This window comes from Camelina sativa, chromosome 10 (assembly GCF_000633955.1).
Source record: "Camelina sativa cultivar DH55 chromosome 10, Cs, whole genome shotgun sequence".
NCBI classification, from domain to species: Eukaryota; Viridiplantae; Streptophyta; class Magnoliopsida; order Brassicales; family Brassicaceae; genus Camelina; species Camelina sativa.
The window spans coordinates 20,777,612-20,797,733 of record NC_025694.1 but is presented as its reverse complement, the minus strand read 5'-3'; the positions used below and the strand labels follow the sequence as shown (position 1 = coordinate 20,797,733).

The window sequence follows — 20,122 nt, the reverse complement described above, 5'->3', positions numbered from 1 at the left end:
CCGAAAGCTCTCCGATCCAACTACTCTTAACATTTAGACCATTAAAACCAATCCAACTACGTAGCCATGTTACTCTTTCTCCTATCAACAGTATACATATTAGAACCGTAAACTAAAGTTTGTTCGAATCTAATATCGCCTTATATAGAGTTGAAAGTGATGGTAACGAAAAGAAAAGGTGAATTTAACCTGACAAACAATTTAAATGTCCTAATTTTGTGAAATCTGTTACTGACTGAGATACCCTCTTGTACAGGGCTGGTCGTCTGCCTGGATTTGACAATTTTGTATTTGATGAGTGGAAAATGCTGCAATCATATAGAAGCTTAAAGAAACAACGACTGGAGATGAGACTCAAAATAGAAGCGGAGGTAAACAATTCTAGAAAGTGGAAATCATTAATCTTTAAATGAATTTAATTATTTGGAGTTCCCAGTTCGGGCCTTCTTGCTTTCTCTCTCTGCTGGTTCTAGTGGCGAGCCTTGACCACTGATGTCATTACAGTTTGCAGTGGCTGGTTGTTGGACTTCGGTGCAATGCTTCTCTGATGTCTCTGAGGGTTGGTCATGGTCGTCAACTTCGTTAGGACCAGTTGATGTCTGAGGCGGTGGATGCTGGACTTCACTAACAACCCGAGTCACGGTAAATGTCTCATACTTTGATTTGAAGTTGTAGCCTGAAATTTTTAATTCAAACTCGAATGTCCTCCCAGTTAACTCTGCAAGTACTTCAGGCACACCATCCTTCATTGCAGGCTATATAAATGGAGAAGAGAATGATACGTAGAGAAAATAAACATGAGAAAAGGATTAATGCGCAAGTTGTATGCATGGGGGAGAGGTTAGGCTGTTACAAACCTGTGAGTCAATCAACTCTGTAACTCCAATGTGTATCAATTGTGTGGTGGGTTCATCAAGCATAACAAATATTGTTTTGTCTTTACCGTCTGTGACAGCCAGTTCAACCCGATACTTGACCACACCAATAGGCTCACCAGAACAACGTTTGCAAATTAGGGAAGATCCTGATTCCACAAGCTTTAACCCACACTTGCCACATGCAATGTATTTCCACCCTCGGTCAACCACGATCTCTACAATGTAAGCTGTGCATTTGAACTCCTTCTCCTACATTTATAATAGTATGCATGGGTCATGGAAATGAGTTTAGAGTTTGACCGGAAAAAAAAAAAAAAAAATGAAATGAGTTTAGAGATGGAAACAGTGGAATTAGATTAGGGAATAGACCTGTTCTGTTGAAGTGGATACAAATTTGCGGGCCTCTGCAATTGAAAATGTTTCAATTATTGCAGGAGTTTTACCCCCATTAACAGTTGGTGGTACCCCATCGGGAAGTGAGGAGCTATAATGATAGGAATATATTGTCAAATAAAACATGGTAAGTATTTATATATTGTTAAACAAAACATGGTAAGTATTTGAAAATATGGTAATTTTAAGTGGGGGAGATGTACCTTTTTGGGAAAACTTTGATAGCTTCATAGTTGGCGTCTCTGTAGAAACGGGTTGAGTATGTTGTGCTCAATGACAGATTGCCTGCATTATCATTTATTTAGTAAGTATGTGGTTAGAGAGGGTAAATTGTGTAGATGTAAATATAGTTTGGCTACCTCCATAGGATTTTGGATTGACAGCCGTGATTATTAGTATAGTTGATTTGCCAACAATAGAAGCATATAACTTCCGGAATTCGGCTGCACATCCATCCCATACCATGATGCGGACATTGTTACCACTGCATATATATTGAGAAATTAAGTTCTAGTAGCTGGGGGAATACTTGTCAACGTTAGATGGGATGAATGAGAAACTTACTCGGCTAGTCGCAAATATAAAGTGATTTTGTCCTCTGAGGATGGGTCATCCAAACTGGTCCCTTGAATCTTTGTTAGTTCCCCAACAACATCTGGAATGTGAGTACTTGTTAATGGGATGAGTAGAAAAATATATAAGTAGATAATGATGCTGATAGACATAGATATTTAGGAAGCACTACCAGGTAAATGTTGATTAGTCCCAGCAAGAGTCCACAATTCATTTTGTTGGCGGAACCTAAACATCTCATGTGGAATCACGGATGTGTTTCGTTCTATGGATGTAAGGATGGTCCCATCCAAGAACTTAATTACGTAGGGATGATCTGTTAGTTTGTATTGTGGATAGCTAGTATCCACTTGAAAGTCAGAAATATTGTAGATGCTCCCCTCGTGAAGGTCATCTCTGAAGCGGTAAACTCGGTATTGGGGTATGGAAACTTGAATTAAGGTAGACTGCATTATATATATCTTTGTTAGTAATTAAAATAAAGGGGCTAAGAAGATGTATATAAACATATGGAAGTTGTATACCTGTTCATCAAGTAGGAGGAAATCTAGGCTGATTATTTTCCCATTTTGATGGAAAGCTTTTGCATGCCATTTGCGTAGAACACGGCCACACACCATTTGAGGATCACGCCCTGGCTGTAGGTCCTTCAATGGAATTATAGTCATACTTGGTAATTGGTAATGGTGGTAAGAATCGAATATGGTAATTTGGTTTATATATAGAAAGAGCCGAGTTTGGGTTTTAAGGGAGACAGTAAAGAGGAAGACGTGGTGTATTTATTAAGAGATCGTGGAGGAGATCGTGATTTGAATATAGGATTTTATAACGTAGTCTTAATGTCGTATATATGAGTTACGATTTCCTGTTAATTTTGAGTTAGGATTTTAATCGTTTGTATGGGAATAAAATTGGGAACCTATTAAATACAGTATCAATCAGCCAATTTAAAGCGTTTGTATGGGATTAAACGAAATACCAAACAGCGAATATCGTACGAATTTAAGGTAGATATTTTCGTTTACAAATTTAAGTGAGACATTAAAGGAGGGACATTAAATTTGCTTAAATACAATATCAATCAGGCAATTTAATTCGTTTGTATGGTATGAGTTACGATTTTCTGTTAATTTTGAGTTAGGATTTTAATCGTTTGTATGGGAATAAAATTGGAAACCTATTAAATACAGTATCAATCAGCCAATTTAAGGAAGACATTAAATAAGTCATTAAATTAGAAAACCTAGTAAATATCGAACAGCCAATAAGGAGAGAGTGGAAGTGTACTTTTATATATATGATTTTTAGCCAATTTGAAACGTTGAACACACATTTTTTCTTCTTTAATTCTAATAGATATCAATTTTCAAAAATTGAAATTTCAAGGGATGTAGAAAAAATATATTTTTATATTACTATATTATTTTGCAAAGCATTAAGAAGAAAACAAAGATGATAAGAGAAACAATTTTAAATCCTACCAAAAAATTTGAAATTTTATCTTATCAGTTATGTCGATATTTCTAGTTTTATAATCAATGTTAAAAATATACTCCTATTATTTATGTTTGGTTATATGGATAGTAGATACATAATTGTAAAAGTTTTTTGGATACATGAATATAAATATCTCTCTATACCATATTACTTCTATTGAACTTCCGAATTTGTTCATTAAATCAATGACATCCCTTGTAATAATTTGTTCAATAATAATGATATACATTAGTAGTATTTTCCTAAAATTATGACTAAAAGGTATAATTCAAAATTGTGTATCTTAGATATTTATAATAATATTTTCTTTAACCTATGTTTATTTATGTAATAAAGATAAACATAGAAACCATTGACGTAACATAATTTTAAAATTCATACGGTGATTTCTTCATTAGAATTTCTTTTTCATAATTCTTTATAAATATTATAGATCATATGATTGAATTACATATTGGATACTTGATAGAGTTAAATTATATTAAAACATGGATAGTTATTATAAGTTTTGATGAATAAATATCTATAATTTTATTTTTGAATTAATTTTAAAAATATAGTTTGTAAGATATTAAAAGGAATGTGGGTAAATATGGAATAAAGAAATACTTATATACATGTACCCAAAATTCCAAATAACTCCTACAATTAATTTTTTACTATCCATATAACCAAAAAACAGTCTAAAGATTTAAACATTGATAACAAAATTATAAATTGTCATATACAATTAATAGTATAGATATTCAAAGTATTTTTAAGATTTAAAATTATGATTCTCCTATCATTTTATTTGAGTTTTTATTATTTTAAATTATTATATAATACATAAAGTTAATGAAAATCTAAAATTTTCTCCATATGTTGTGATTTGAATTTTAAAACAGATTTACAATACTTTGTTAATAAAAAAAATTAAAACTTTTTAAAATGTTTAAAATATTATGAACATCTAATGACTAAGCTATTTTCTGTTTGTCTACCAAACATTATGATTTATTGGTTTTCTAAGTCGTACCTAATGTTTTTTTGTAAAATATATAGTTTTAATTATAGGTTAAAGGAAAATTGCGTAGTTGTTTTTTTTTTTAATTATGTAATCATGCATCCAGATATTTAACATTAGATGAACTTTTTCAAAGTTTTCTCAACTTATTAGATTTAGTATTTAAGATGATAAATAACTTGCATCATAGTTTCAAAACACCTCTGTTTTTTTTCGTTTCTTATCATTAAAAAATTCCAATGGCCAAGTAAAAATATTAATGAGCTATGGAGCTATGGTGAATTCACATAAACGGAGCAAATACAAGTTAGTGGCACCCACATCTTCACATAAGCCGGATGATATTGATTATGGATATGTCAGTTAATAAAAATAAATGTGTTGGTATTAATTGTTTTCTAATTTTAAATGAATAGTATTCTCCTTCTAAGAGGAGGTTTACAATCATATACTTTTATGATTATGTAGCTCCAGTTGATCTGTACATGTGGCTAAAACGCCTCAAATCTAATTTTACCCTTTTTGGTTTCCGCACCAAAATTGTTTTGGTTTTCGATTTGGGATTTTGTTTTTATGAGGACCACAACAACCAATTCTATGGTAAAATATAAGTCTACTATACTGGACATCTAGCGGAATGATAAAGAAGACATTATAGAGCTCTATCAATTGTCAAAGTTTATTTATTTGGGTGTTGTTAGTTGGATTTTATTTTTACATTATAAAATATTTTTGAGAAAATGAAAATGTCTGTTTATACAGTATCTTTTAACTCCTAATATTTTCATTTCCTTTTGAAACAATTGCATGTACTGTCTTTTTTAGATTTAAGAAGGAATTATTATTAAAAAATTAATAGTTGCGTTGATGGTTTTTAGTTAGTTATCATGTTGATGAGTAATAGACTAATAGACTAATGAATCTAGTTAATGATGGCTGTGAAAGCAAAGATCAGTATCGTTAGTATCAGAACCTTGACTTTTACGTGTTAACATTTTGGCTAGATAGGTCTATGCATTTTCTATATTGGTCACCTGATTTCGTTTGTATCTTAACCTAATTTAGTTGGATTATTAATTTACAAGTCTAGTACTTGCAAGATATTTCCTTTTGCAATACTATAATACTATTTCTTAGTCATTATCTAATTAAGAACCAATTCAATTTGATAAGTTTATCTCATTCAACAGTTTGTCAAGTAAAAATACAACAGAGAAAGTCGTTCTCTTCTCCATCATGTAGATATAAATCTCTAATAATTTATATTCATAAAGACATTTTATGAGAAATATAATATTTAGTGTTAATATAGAGATATTTGAAAACAATTAATAATTAACATATAAAAGAATGATATGCACATTAATGACTGAACACTATTTGTCTAACAATATGACTCCAAACTAAGCTTACCTCATAAAATATACAATATTCATTAACGTGTTAATCTTCTAAGCATACATTTTAAGGAAGTTTATTGGATTATTGTTGCATTAGAAAGTAGAAACAGCACTTCTTCATCTTTTCCCATTAAAAACAAAAACAAAAATCAGTACTCCAACTTGACGTTATATTATCATATTTTAGAATAGTTAGAACTATATCCATTTTTTAAATGTAAAAAATGGAACCAATTTCACAAATTTTTGAAGAGAAAATGATTTGAAACTAACGTCAATGCTCATTTCACTAAATGAAATTTTTTTCATGATTTATCACTTTTATATGTTGCACAAGTAAAGTACAATAGTGGATTTAAAAATAATAGTACTTATGCTCAGAAAGAAAAGTTATATAGTAATACCGTGAACAATTCAACATTTTTTATAGTTAGACAGACTTGTTGTGTTTTTTTTGTTTTTACTGAAAAAGTGAGTTATATACAACCCAATTCCCCTAAAGAAAATGAGCCATTAGACTTTTTTTTTTGGAGGATCCAACAAATTTCTTCTTTATTTTTTTATTATTAAAAGAGTAATAAATAATCAAAAAATAAAAAATAATAAAATATTAAGTTCGAAATTTAAAGAGGTGATGAGACATGAGAATATCCATTATCTTATAATATCCATTATCTTATGGAGAGTATATCCATTATCTTATATATAGCATTATCCTCTTTTCATCATTATACTATTTTCTTTATGATGGAGAGATGTAGGCATTTTGTCTAGGAAAATGTATATGTGTTTTCTTTATGCATTTTGTAGTTAAACTTTTAGTATGTTTGAAAATTATTTAATTATATATATTTCTCTTGGGCTAACTATATTCTCAAGAATCTTAAAATTTGGGTAATCTCAAATACAACAAGAATACATGATTAAAAGATGAACTAAAAATCGCTGCAAAGATCATGAATAGAAAATCGATGGGATAGCTGGAAAGTGCTACAAATATCATCAAATGTCTAATTATCTACCCAACTTTACGATCAAATGTTTAAATTGTTGTGAGTTTGATCAAAATGGTTAAACAGAATTACCCATAAAAGAAAGAATTTGAGATGATTGAAATAATATTATGTTAGTATTGTGCAACTAAGCTGTAGCAAGAAGTTTGAGTTTCTAGCTTTTTTCTTCCGGCCAGTTGTGGGAGAACTCAGCTTGGATGTTTGCACCAATAGACGGCTTACATCAGCATGTATGAGAGCTTGGATGGTGATTTTGACCGTATAAGAAATGTAGCTAAATATGCTGCAAGGCTTGGCCAATCTTTTAGCTTGTCAAGAGAGACACTTAATGTTGATGAGATTGAAGTGATTCCTGATGTTGAGATCATTTATTTAGGGACACGCTATGTGTTTTCTGATGGAATAGGAAAGATTGAGCCATTTACAAAGGGTTTAGCGAGTTTTTTAATTATTTTTTTTAGTAAAAATTATAATTTATCAAAATTAAAAATTAAAAATAGAAAAATAGCTTAAAAATTTATAAAGAACTAAAGATATATTATGTAGAGACTAGAGAGTATTCTACTATTGTCATATTTTAACTATATAGCATTATTCTATTAAGCATCATTATTATACATTCTTTCGCATGGATCTCATAAACACCAAACACTATTTTCTTCACTTTATTTTGATAATATGTGATATAAAGTGATTTCTAATGTGTCATGTATAAAATAAAAATAGTTGGATTGATTCTATTGGGGGTGCAAAATCAAACAAGTTAACAAAAAAAAAAAAAAACCAAAAGGGAAAAGGTGAAATTTAACACACAATATATATATATATATATATATATTTTATTTACAGACAATAAACTGAACCCTGCGTGAGGTCCAGAGTCTCTTCCTAGTTCCTACACTCCTCAAAACGAACTCGCCGTCGTATTCGAACTACTCGCCGTCATTTTATCAGTCTCCGGCGACAACGGCGGAGGAACAACACCATGTTTCAACAATCCAACTTCATCACCACCACCGTTAACATCAATCTCAACAACAACATCTTTCGAATCTCGCATCCCTTCCTTCTGAATCCCTCTCAAAACCTCAACGATCTCATCCATCGATGGCCTTACCTCTCTCTCCTGTTGCAAACACCGGAACGCTAATTCAGCAACCGACGTCATCGTCTTCTTCACCGAAACATCTCTCTCGAATCCGAGTGATAGATCCGCGAGCTCGTGAACGGCGTCGTTTCGGATTTTCGAAATCGCCATGTTCGCTAGGTTAATATCGTGGCGGTGTCGTGTGATGTCTACAGCTTCTTTCGATGAGATTAGTTCGGTGAGTACGACTCCGAAGCTGTACACGTCGCTCTTCTCGTTGAGACGGTAACATTGGTAGTACTCAGGATCTACATATCCTGGAGTGCCTTGTGGTGCGGTGGAGATGTGAGTTTGATCCGTTGGAAAAAGCCGTGAGAGTCCGAAATCAGCGACTTTCACTTCGTAATTGCTATCTAGAAGAATGTTAGTAGTCTTGACGTCTCTGTGTATGATTCCTAAATCAGAGAAGTTCTCATTATTAGTCTAATCTCATTGTGTGTATACATATATATGTGTGTGTTTAGTTTTGTGTTACCTTTGGTGTGGAGAAAGGACAATGCGCTTGCGGTTTCGATGGCGATTTGGAGTCGAGTAGGCCAGAGAAGAGGACGAGATTGTGCTTGGTTTCCATGGAGATGTTCAGCTAGTGTGCCATTGGAGATGTATTCGTATACTAGGAGTAGCTCTCTGCTGTGTCTTGTTGTGCATCCGTATAGGATGACTAGGTTTGGGTGTTTTAACGACTTCAAGATCTCGATTTCGTTCTTGAATTGCTCAACGCGTTTTAATGATCTTTCGTAGAGTCGTTTTACTGCTACAGCTCGTCCGTCTTTTAGTGTACCGTAGTAGACAGTACCGAAGCCTCCATCTCCAAGCTCTTTTGAGAAATTTTCAGTGGCTTCTTCGAGTTCTTCGTAGCTGAAGAGTTGAACTCCAAAGTAGACGCTGTTTGCAAGGTTAGACATTGAAGGGACAAGAGAATGATTGCTGCCGGATATTGTTGTTGAAGTTGTATTGCTCGAGTAAGTCGTTGCTGTTGATATGCCTTTGTTTGTGTGTTGACCTGATAGTTTCTTCCTTCTCCGGATGAAGATGCAGAACAAACATCCGACGATAAGAATGGCACCCAAGAATCCACAAGCAAAACCGATGCCTAGAGAAAAAAGAAAATATAAGAGCTTCATTAGATTGTACTGTTTCTGAGGTATGTTCGTACTCCTATGAAAGGGAAAGGATAGACATATACCTATTTTCGCTTTTTTGGAGAGACCTGCATGAAATTGAAAACCATGAGAAAAATGTCAGTTCAAATTCAAGATAGAATCTTAGAATCATGAATGAAACAAAGAATGTGAATCATGTCCATGCTAGCTAAACTAGTTCCAGTAAAGGTCAGCTCGGTAGTTGGGGGATTTTGCAGAGGTTGAGGAAGGGAGAGGATCTGGTTCTTGTGGAAGTACATTAGCATATAAGGTTTCAGACCAAACTAAGATAAATCAGTCGAACTATCCAGAAAAACGAAGCAAAAGAAATATTACCCATATTTCCACAAGAATGCTTGTGTGGCTCATTTATACAATAGCAAACGAATTCTCTCGAGTGCCGATTGTATCCACAAGCCCCCTTTGATTTTACGCATCGGGAACAATCACGATTGAATTTAAGCTCGAACCCTTTACCAAGAGCTTTCTTTATAGTATCCGGACTCTGATTTATCTCTGTTGTTTTAAAGGCAGATCGAGAAACTGGAAGTTCGATGGTCTTTTTGCAGGATGACCTAACCTCTTTTGCTCCAACCAACTCCTGTGAAGATGAGATCTCTTTTCTCATAAAGTAAATTTTCTCATCAGTATCATCCCCACACTGCAGCTGACTAATGTGATCACCAAGATGAAAATCTACAGTTGGAACAGGGCAGTCGTAGAAGAGAGTTAGCAATTCAGTGTCTTTATAAAATGGAAGAACATCTTGGTTGATTGGTGCGCTCTCAGAGTCCTCGGGACAAAGATTGTTGAGATAATCCTTTCTGGCAAGTCTTATTATACGAGACTCATAGTTCATCTCAAGGATTTGGAACTTAACCGCCGAGGATATACTAAACTCGGCAAGATCTCCGCTGCAGTTGACCTTGAAATCCGGGTGACCGCACTCTTCTCTATCAGCTGTCCAGAATGGATAATAGAGCTCTGTATGATTGCCGCATTTAAACCCAGGAGTGCACTTTATGTGACGCTCATCAACTGATAAAACACTCGTGGGGATCACAAATAGAACCCATATGATTGTATAAGACAAAGAAATATTGATCTTGGTGATCTCCTCTGTTTTTTTCATTGCCTTAACGATGAATATGAAGAGGAGGAAGAACTGAAGAAGAAAGAGGAAGTAAAAAAGGCAGATGAGGAAGTGAATTGAATTTTTCCAAGTCTTGGTTTTATATAAAGAAAAGAAAACTGAGGTAAGGTTACTTTTTCTTTATTTCCAGAAGGAAATTTCTTTGGAATTAGGTGGGTTAGGATGACTAAAGTCTTGGAATAGACTGGTACAGACAAGACAATCAGGATATTAAATTATTAAAAAGATTTTATTTTTCTTGGTTGTTATTGAAATATTAGTTTCTATTGTTTTTGTAGGACTCAGGCTTGAAACAACTATTAGTCCCGGTGCAAGAAATTTACTGGGAAAATCCAGGCAGAAATAGAAAAGGGGGTTTTTGACAAAAAAAAAAAAAAAAAAGGTAGAAAAGGGGTAGGAATAGACTAATGAAGTAAAACTCCAAAAGAGCATCAAAAGAAAGAAGAAAGACTTGACCGTAATTGCCACTTTCTTTGTCAGTTTCAGACATATGTGAAGGCATCTAAAGATATGTGGAGAGAATGAAGAGTCTTTTAGTAATTACCATGGAAAAGAGTCTAAAGATTTGACATAAAGGAAGGAGACAGTTTCATTATGAGGAAGACTTCCATACCCTGAAAAATGGCTCGATGAAAGTCGTTTAAGTCAAGTTGCTGGAGGCAGATAAAGACTTTTTAGAGTACTCAAGTTTTCTACCTTCCCTCTTGAGCTCACTAAGAAGTAAGTTATGCTAAAACTAACAGAGAAAGATTTGAAAGGAAAGAAAACTGTGACTTGGTTAGTGGGATTGTGGTAAAGGTAGATGGACAAGTCTGGTTCAGATCTTTAGTCTAGATGCATCATAGTAAAACCTGCACAAATTTGGCAAGGAGGAAACTAATATGTTATGCATAAGAAACTTTCTGATAGTTCAGAAACTTACCAGTGGTACCAGATGGAATCATCGAAGTGCATTTGATTTCTGATGACGAGTTTCTCTTGCAACAAACCGGAGTTGCAACACGGTATTCACAGATTCCACCACTGGTTTGACATCCTTGGCACAGTCTCTCATCAATCTTCAGCTTCACCTTGAATCCATATCTTAGTACACTTCCTAAATGGGTCAAATTCAAAGCATCCTCGCCCAGATCATAAGTCGTTGGAACAGTTATGTCGAAACTCGCGCTACAGTGTTCATGGTAGTTATTATCCTGATGCACCGAGGCAAGACCAATATTTGGACATGAAAAATTTGTGGGATTATGATATGTAGGGTTACAGCGGTAGTAAACAAAGAGGGTCTTATAGTCTGGCAAAAGCTCGAAGAGTTCAGAAGTCAACGTTGTGCCGGTGAATGTAGCAGAGCAGAATGATTCATTTAAAAAGTCTTGCCTCGCAAGTCTAAGAGTGTTAGATGAATTGTCTATTTGGAGAACACGGTACATCTGATCTGAGATAATCAGGGAAGTCTTGCTCTCGTGACAGTGAAGCACCAAAGAAGGATGACCACATGGTTCTGGTCGACCCCCTCCCCAGAAAGGGAAACCGGCTGTGAGATTCCCACACTGAAACAGAGTATCACATAACCTAACCTCTCCTTTACTTAAAGCACAAGGTAGCTGGTGAAAAAAGGTCAAGAAAAAGAGCAAGACCAGAAAAGAATCGGGTTTAGAGAATCTGAAGAGTACTGGAGAGAACATGATTGATATCTGAAAAGTTGTTTCTTTTTGTGGGGGTTGGTTCGAGTTAAAGCAGAGTAGATAATATTTTGATTAAACAAAAATAAACCAGAATATAAAAATCAAATGGGAGACAAAGAGAGAGCTAGTGGAATTTTCTAAAGGACTAAGTCAAGATTGAAAATGATATATATAGATTTAGACTTTTGAGAATTTAATCACACGTCTTTGTTTAGTTGACTTTACAAGACTTTTCTAAGTTTGTTTTTGTTTGTAAGTCATCCAAATCAACTAAAAAAGTCTTTTTCACTGAGGAAAAAACTTGTTAACGTATAAGAAAAACTATTAAAGACAAGTAATTTTAGGAAGAAGAAGTGATAAAGTAGGGCAGTTTTGAAATTTTGTTATTTAGAAATAGCATATTACTTTTTGCCCAAAAAAAAGAGTATAACTGAAGCTACAAGGTTGACTTCTCGGCATAGACTTCAAATCCATAGAAGAAATCGAAGATTTTGTGAAGAAAGATGTGTGAAAACTCCACATAATCTTTTTTTTGAAAAAAAAAAACACCTTGTAATTGTTTATTATGACAGTGTGATATGTGTAAAGAAAATAAATATATAATCCCATTTGTATGAATGAAACAATTGAAGTACAGAGAAATAACTCTTAAAAAAGCTCACACACCCACATTAATGCAGCATGAGGTGATTATGTTCAAATTAAAAACTATGATTACGAATAGTCTTTAACCAAAAAAAAAAAAAAAAAAAAAAAAAAAAAAAAAAAAAAAAACAACTATGAATAGTTTTCTAACCAAAGAAGGTTAAATTGAATAATTAAAAGTTGACTTCAAATTGGCCTTCAAAAATAAAGTATGGCAAAACCCATGACCATTTTAGTATGTTCAAATAGAACGATGAAATAAAGCCCCAATTAAGGGTTCAAATTTAAGTTTTTGGGTTTGATTTAACTATTTTAGATTTATGGGTATACATTAATGTTTAGGATTTAGGTTTTAATTACTTTTAAAGGTTGAAGATTATTTTTTGCGACATTATTTAGAAATATTATCTATATTGGTCTCCATTTATGCATATATACTAGATTGTAACCAACGGTACACCGCATACATATAATTTATATTATAATTTATATTTTATGTTGTATTTATTTGTTAAATATTGAATGTTTTGTAAATAGAGGAATAACTAAATTTTCTAGTTGTTGTGCGGCTAAATATTTATATATTTTTTAACCCGCAATACACTTCATGACCATTTGTTTTTTATATTTAGTTTGTTTTATTTAGTGTTTGAGATTCTATTTTGATTTTTAATTATTATAACAAAAAATAAGGGATCTAAATACATAATCAGTAATTATACGCTGTGATTAGGTCACATTTTCCTAATGATTTAATTATTTTATACAATCTTAGTTAAATCAACTTGATTTTATGTCAAATATTCTAATATTAGTAGTGTTGATAAATAATTAAATGAGGATTTAACCTGTGTTAACACAAGTTTAATAATATTTTATTAATTTCAACATGTTCTCTTTATAACTCATCTACTATATAACCACATTATATAGTATTTTAGAATTTTTTAATTTTACATATTTGTAATAATAATTTTTTTATTAAGTTTATATATGTTAATTATAATATTTAAATAATTGTCAATCGAAGTTTTTTTACGTTAAGAATCAAAAGCTCACAGATTTTGAAAAACAAAATGGGAATCAAATTGTTTTTTTTTCTTTGTTTACGAAGGATTCAGATATAGAATATCTTCAAAACACAACATAATGTATGGTTAAGTATATAATAGTTTTTATTTCATATTGATTGCTGTTATTTTTTTAATTGAAATAAAATGTAAAATATTTAGGAAACAAAATATGGAGTAATATTAGTTTTGGAAATTTTTTAGGGGTTAATGTTGTAAATAACTTTTTAAATAAACAAAACTAAAAGAGCATAACACAAAATATACTTCAAAAATATTAATATAGATATATAACGATATGCATCAGATCAAGGGTAGCTTTGAATCATCCGGATACGTAGTCAAACAAAACCAACCCACAGGTGAATTCCTAAAATAAACTCTTTAAAACTTTCTCTTATAATTATATATGTGTAATGATCCAAGTTTATATATATAGTTGCACTCCCTTCGCTTGTGGATCGACTCTGCCCGAAATCATTTTCAATCACACACACGAAGGTGAACTCTCTTTTTTTACTCTTTATGTCTACTTAAGGGACTCTTCTCTATATCTTGATTCACGTTGCGTTTATGATATATTGGTATGGTTTCTTCGGGAGACGACATCTATGACATGGCAAGATCTTAACTGACTTTTTAACCTGGCACTAGAACTACTAGATCATTGTTCACCAGGACATGTGATAGTAATTATGGAAAGAAGCCTCTCCAAACCTCCATCACTTCGTCGCTGCTTTTGCATTATGGTCTAGCCCGTCTAGGGTAGTGGTACCATGTTGTCGGGGCACAGCCTGAATACGAAAGACCTTGTCGTGCAACGGAAAGATATGGAAAAAATGAATTGGGAAGACCTGTCATATGGAAATAGTCTCCCGGTGAAAGCTCACAAGTTGTGAGTAGGATCCACCACAACTTAAGCTTGACAAGATTTGTGTGGGTAGCCAGCCCCCAAGCCCAACGCCATATATTATAGTTGATGCTTATATTATAGTTGATGCCGAGATAAATAATAGTATTCCTCCGTCCGCCCTATATATATATCAAAAACAACACCGGATATAATCAAACTCACGTATCAGTTAAAACTGATATTATATATCTTATTATACTATAAAATTTGGTTTTTCACTATAATATTATATGATACACTACCTATTTTTTTTTGACACAACCGGCCAGACCTAAAGCATGCATCAAGTAGTTATTATGTATTTTGGGCATCATATTCATTGGAGACCTATGTAGTGACAGTGTAGTAGGTTCGGATCGTGTGAAGGTGTTATTGTGTATTTGTGTTTTCCTTTCCTTAAGATATGTTCTTGTTAAGGGGTTTATTTTTAGTTTTGATTTAGACACCAAAAAATAAATCAAAATTGTTGGTAAAATTTGAACTAATTCATTAAATTTGTTGATTAAAAAAAATACCTGCATAATATTAATAAAAATTGTTGGTAAATCATTAAGTAACCTAAGACGTTTAGATTCCCCTAAATTGATCGTACACACATATTACCCATTTCTTTCATCGTTTGACCAAAAACAAAAATAAAGCAAATTCACAAAAGTCGCCTTTTTTTCTTAAAGCGTCCTCTGCATCCATTTCATATGAAACTCACAGATCCCTCAAGCATTCATTGACATTATCATGAAGCTTTCGTTCCAAAACTTCTCCACAGATGTTACCCATCAAATGATAAAATGCCATAAGCTCTGAGAGTTGCTCAATGTTCATCTTGTTCATCATGTTCCTAGCCATTCTCTGCTTGTCCTCGTCCACTTTCAACTTTTTCATGTAAGATCCTCCGTTCCTCACCGTCGCTCCCATCTCCTTTAGCCTCATCTCTTGCTCCGCGCTTAGTGCCGTGTTTGACTACGTACAAGTCACACCATACACAAAATAACCAACTTAGCAAACATAGACAACATTTCGACCATGATAAAAGTCCCACATGCATGTTTGTTTCCCGCAAGGCAAAATCAGAACCGGCATAAAATGGGCTGATCTGGTCCGAGTCTCTTTGGCCCATCACAACAAATGAATGCTATATTTATATAACTATTATTAAGTGACCCTTAAGGACAGCGAAAGGCCAAGCAAGTTTCTAAACCATTTCTGCCTCTTGCAAACAAGATTATGTAAAGTTGAGTAGAGAGATTTAGTGATATTTTACCTCAAGAAACTCGGCTCCGACTTCGAGTTCCGATACTTTTGATGGGTTCTTACCAGGTTCTCCTCTAACGTACATACACTTTGCAAGTGAGAAACTCCGAACCAGTATCTTTCTTTTATTCTCCATTTCTCTGTCAAGCTTCAATGTCTTTGGAACTGACATTGAACTGTTCAGCTTCTTCTGATACGCAATCACAGCCTTTGAAAACTCCTGCAAGTTTCATCAAAACCACATCAAAACTCAAGTTCACAACTTCTTTATAGTTGCAAATGTAACTAAACTATCTTCAAGAACACACACACGAACCTGATATGCAGCAGGACAACCAGGATAATCAAACTCATCAAGATCATGATGTCTCATTCTCTCAGGATGAAACTGCAAACCCATTATGAACTTCCCTTCTTCAGGATTATAAGCATCAGGATCATAAAACCCTTCCATCAACCCATCAGAAGCAAACGCCATTGGCACAAACCTCTGTGCCAATCTCTTAACACCTTGATGGTGGTAACTATTAACCAAAATCTCCATATTATCACCATCCAACGAATCTTTAAACCAAGAATGAAGTGGACTGTTCTCAACAATCCTCACAACATGTCTATGTCCATCATAGTTATCATAATCAATATGCTTCGTTCTACGTTCTTCAGGTAACTTATTCGTTAGCTCTTTCTCTAAGTCTAAATAAAGAGTCCCACCACAAGCAACATTCAGAATCTGCCAAAAAAAAAAAAAAAACATCTCACCATTAACATTTGTCTGTTACAAACCTCTAAAGACAAAAAAGACAACATTAACTTACTTGTGATCCTCTGCAGATTCCTAAGTAAGGAATGTTCTGTTCAAGACAAAGCTTAGCAAGACCTAACTCAATAGAATCTTTCTCTTTGTCAATAGATGTATCACTCGCATGTGTTTCCCTAATCTCTTGAAGCTCCTCTGGTGAAAGAGAAGATATCTCAGATTCGTAAAGAGAAGGATCAATATCTTCTCCTTCACATAAAAGAACACCATGTATTGGTTTAAAGCTCTCAAGCAACATGTGAACACCAGTGACTCGTGGTACAATCACTGGTACACATCCGTAACGTACTATCAAATCAAGATGGTACTCACCTGAAAACAAAACACAAAAAAACAAATCAAAATCAAAAACAAAACCATAAAAATAAACAGAACCCCATATGCATAACATTAAAACGTTTCGATTTTTAAATGAAAAAAATTAGAACCCATATCACAAACATTATAAAGTTTTGAATTTTTAATATCAAAAACAGAGCCATGCATGATAAAAAGCAAAAAAAAAAAAAAAAAAAANAAAAAAACAGAGCAAAAAAGGTTCGAACCAACGAAATCGACGAATTTGTTTTTACGAACGGTGCGTCTGGAGACGACGAGGACACGAGGGAGGATTTGAGAGAGATCGTTCACCTTTGGATCCATCTCTATTGTTCCCATTTTAAAAAAAAATTAACCCAGAAAATGGAAAAAAAATGAAAAATTAGTTTTATGTGTTCGTTCGTAAGATCGGATGTGACGTGAGATTGAAACAGAGGAGAGTTCTCGTGATAGAGAGAGATAGAGAGGAAGCAAAAAGGCTAATTTATAGTGAAAAAATAAAAGCCGACTTGGATTATCTTATTTATTAACGATTTTTTACAAGTTTATAAAAATTGTTTTTACAGTTTTTTTTTGTTTTAGTCGTTGCATTGGAGCAATACAGAAAGAAACAGGTCTTATTAAGTTTGCTGACTATATTGGAATTTGGAAATGGATAAATCAATTTTGGATTTTTTTTTTAATTAATTTTTAAAATGAAATGAGTTAATGAGGAAATGAATCGAATTCAAATACGTTGTGTCTGGTTAACAACTTCCTCAGATCAAATCTAAATATTTTTGAGTGGCCCTATGTAATTAATTTTTATCTGGCCCACTTTAGTAATTAATAAAAAAATATTTTGCTTAATTTGCTTTGTGGAATATGCATAAGATAAGGTAATTAAAGATTTATTACTTAATAGAGAATATACCTTGTATACAAAAAATAGGATGAAATTCTTGATAAGATTGCCACATTTTCATGTGTATTTATTTCATTTTTTTTTCTAATCAAAACTTGTTTATAAATTTAAAATATAATGACGAATTTTCTTTTTCTTTTTGCATATTAATATCAGTCTACTAATTAAAATAGCTTTCTAATGGTGGTTTAGAGAATTTTAATAACTTCATTATTAAATAAAGAATTATTTTGTTTTCAAGAAAACACAGCTACAGATTTTTGTAAAGTGTAATCTATTAATTTGTGTCAGCAAAGGTTTTAAGACACGTGGTGTGGGAAGGCTGCTTCTATGGTCCGCCTCATCGCTGACGTATCAACATCTACGTAAGATTACTAGTATCAAATAAAATGCAACAAGGATTCAGGCTATTTATGTAAAATAAATAAAATAATACTAAAAAAAATACTATCAAAGTAATTCAACTTTTGACATCTTTGTATCTCAAATTCACTCTCATGAAATCAAAAAATGAAAGTTCACTATCATGATTTTCTTATTTTATAACAAAATGTAAAAAAAAATGATACATATATGTTTATTCAAAAACAACCATTTTCGTTGATATTAAATACATTATACATGAATATGAGTATGACGATTCAAAGTTACGTTAAACCGACTAAGTTAACGAACATGTACATTGATTCATAGATCTCCAATTCAAAGAATACATAAAAGCATTGATTCGGAGTTTGGACCATACAAAGGATCTTCTTGACATATATTGACCATGACGGACACTTTCGACTTAATCAAAGGATGTCAAGGACGGAAGGGCCCATGCAATATTGATAGACTCCTGGCAAGGAATCTGCTTCCCAAAAACACACTCGCAGGGTTTTGAAGTTGTACGGACGGAAAGATGATGAACAATGGTTCGAAGATGAAACAAAAGATCGACAAAGAAGGTGAAAGGGTTGAAATGATGCAGCGGATGAAAAGGGGATTGAAATGAACTTCCAAGAGAGATGGAAATCTCCGAGACTTCAGGCTCGAATTCAACTTAGATATTACACACTAAGAAGAAGACAAGTTGAGAAGATATTACACACTTCTCAGATCAAACAAGTAGAAAAGAATTTTTGATTAAAATGTTTGATGAGTTACAAATGAGAGATACATGGTGCTTAAATAGAAAAGAGGGAACGAAGGAGAAGAGTCTAGAAGGAGAAGAGGTCGAGCACATGCAAGAGTCCACACTCATGCAAGCTCATGCACAAAGTCTTGGAAATTACAAAACAATAAATGCAAAGAGATAGAAAGAAAATGGACCAAGGCTTTGTAATGGACCTTGGACCACGACTTGGGCTGGCAAAGGGGCTTGAAAATGTTACTTAGGCCTCATTAAAAACCTTGTCAAGAAAACCCAATGGGACAAAACTTGACCAAGGGAAAAAGAGCACCAAAGCAACATTTTACCCTTTACCGAGCACCTTAAGCTGTAAGCAATGTCATAGTGGTTTGAGCTACGTCTTCTTGGTTCTTTTTCAGCTCCTTGAGTAGTCTTTGGATGGCTTGGTTGAACCTCTTGGATTTGGACCTTGTTAGCGGACCCGCCGGAATGATCAATGCCTCCTCCAGTACAAGCTGCTCCTTTGATGCTTCCGCTGGTACAAGCTGCTCCTCCGGTGCTTCCTCTGGTCCAAGCTGCTCCTCCGGTGCTTCCTCTGGTTCAAGCTGCTCCTCAGGTTCGTGCTGTTTGGTTGAGCTGGCCATGGTTTCATCATCCTCTCCCACTTGAAAAGGATTTGACCTCAAATCCGAATTATCTGCAAAATAAGGAACAAGATCAGAAACATTGAAACTACCACTAACTTTGTACTTACCTTGGAGGTCGAGTTGGTAGGCATTGTTGTTGATCCATTTGTGCACTTTGAATGGTCCATCAATTCTTGGCATTAATTTGGACTCCTTTTCAGCTGGAAATTGTTTACTCGTCAAGTGTACCATTAGTTGTTCCCCAACCCAAAGATCATCCTAAAACAACCATTGGATTTATGATCATGCATCAAAATATCTCTAATTCCGGTCCTTGCAAAGACTCTGGATGAAAGAATTGCTAAATCTGGAGGCTCCTCTTTTGTACCTGCAAAATTGTCAATACCTTTGGCAAAGATCAAGTGCGTCATTATAGTCATGGTACAATTCTGAGCTTGGTACAAATCACTATCCTTGTCATGTTCTGAATTTTTGTTGAATAAACCTAACCTTTTCCCATGGTTTTCTGAATGTAAAAAACTGATAATCAAAGCTCTGGAATCATGAGAAACAAATT

General features: G+C 33.5%; 3 protein-coding genes and 1 long non-coding RNA gene across 5 annotated transcripts; 1 reads left to right on the top strand and 3 right to left on the bottom strand.

Moving 5' to 3' along the window:
* LOC104720558 lies at positions 420-1,736 on the bottom strand. The gene is made up of 5 exons (XM_010438448.1): positions 1,631-1,736; positions 1,475-1,556; positions 1,248-1,362; positions 858-1,127; positions 420-755 (listed from the first exon to the last, which is right to left on the bottom strand). Exons 1-5 carry the CDS (start codon positions 1,734-1,736, stop codon positions 420-422), a joined length of 909 nt encoding a protein of 302 aa, XP_010436750.1.
* On the bottom strand, positions 7,475-12,065 carry LOC104719485 (LEAF RUST 10 DISEASE-RESISTANCE LOCUS RECEPTOR-LIKE PROTEIN KINASE-like 1.3). 2 transcript variants are annotated; one of them, XM_019231278.1, is made up of 5 exons: positions 11,125-12,065; positions 9,386-10,087; positions 9,094-9,117; positions 8,383-9,000; positions 7,475-8,302 (listed from the first exon to the last, which is right to left on the bottom strand). In XM_019231278.1, exons 1-5 carry the CDS (start codon positions 11,882-11,884, stop codon positions 7,665-7,667), a joined length of 2,742 nt encoding a protein of 913 aa, XP_019086823.1. In that variant the 5' UTR covers positions 11,885-12,065; the 3' UTR covers positions 7,475-7,664. The 2 variants fall into 2 exon arrangements, with proteins under 2 accessions (XP_019086823.1, XP_010435722.1); XM_010437420.2 differs by lacking the exon at positions 9,386-10,087 and having other exon boundaries at positions 11,125-12,059.
* Positions 10,205-10,602, top strand: LOC104719486. Its single transcript, XR_756626.2, has 2 exons — positions 10,205-10,305; positions 10,481-10,602. It is a non-coding gene; the product is annotated as an uncharacterized LOC104719486 (long non-coding RNA).
* Positions 15,042-17,390, bottom strand: LOC104719484. Its single transcript, XM_010437418.2, has 5 exons — positions 17,129-17,390; positions 16,582-16,895; positions 16,080-16,496; positions 15,774-15,983; positions 15,042-15,472 (listed from the first exon to the last, which is right to left on the bottom strand). Exons 1-5 carry the CDS (start codon positions 17,238-17,240, stop codon positions 15,215-15,217), a joined length of 1,311 nt encoding a protein of 436 aa, XP_010435720.1. The 5' UTR covers positions 17,241-17,390; the 3' UTR covers positions 15,042-15,214.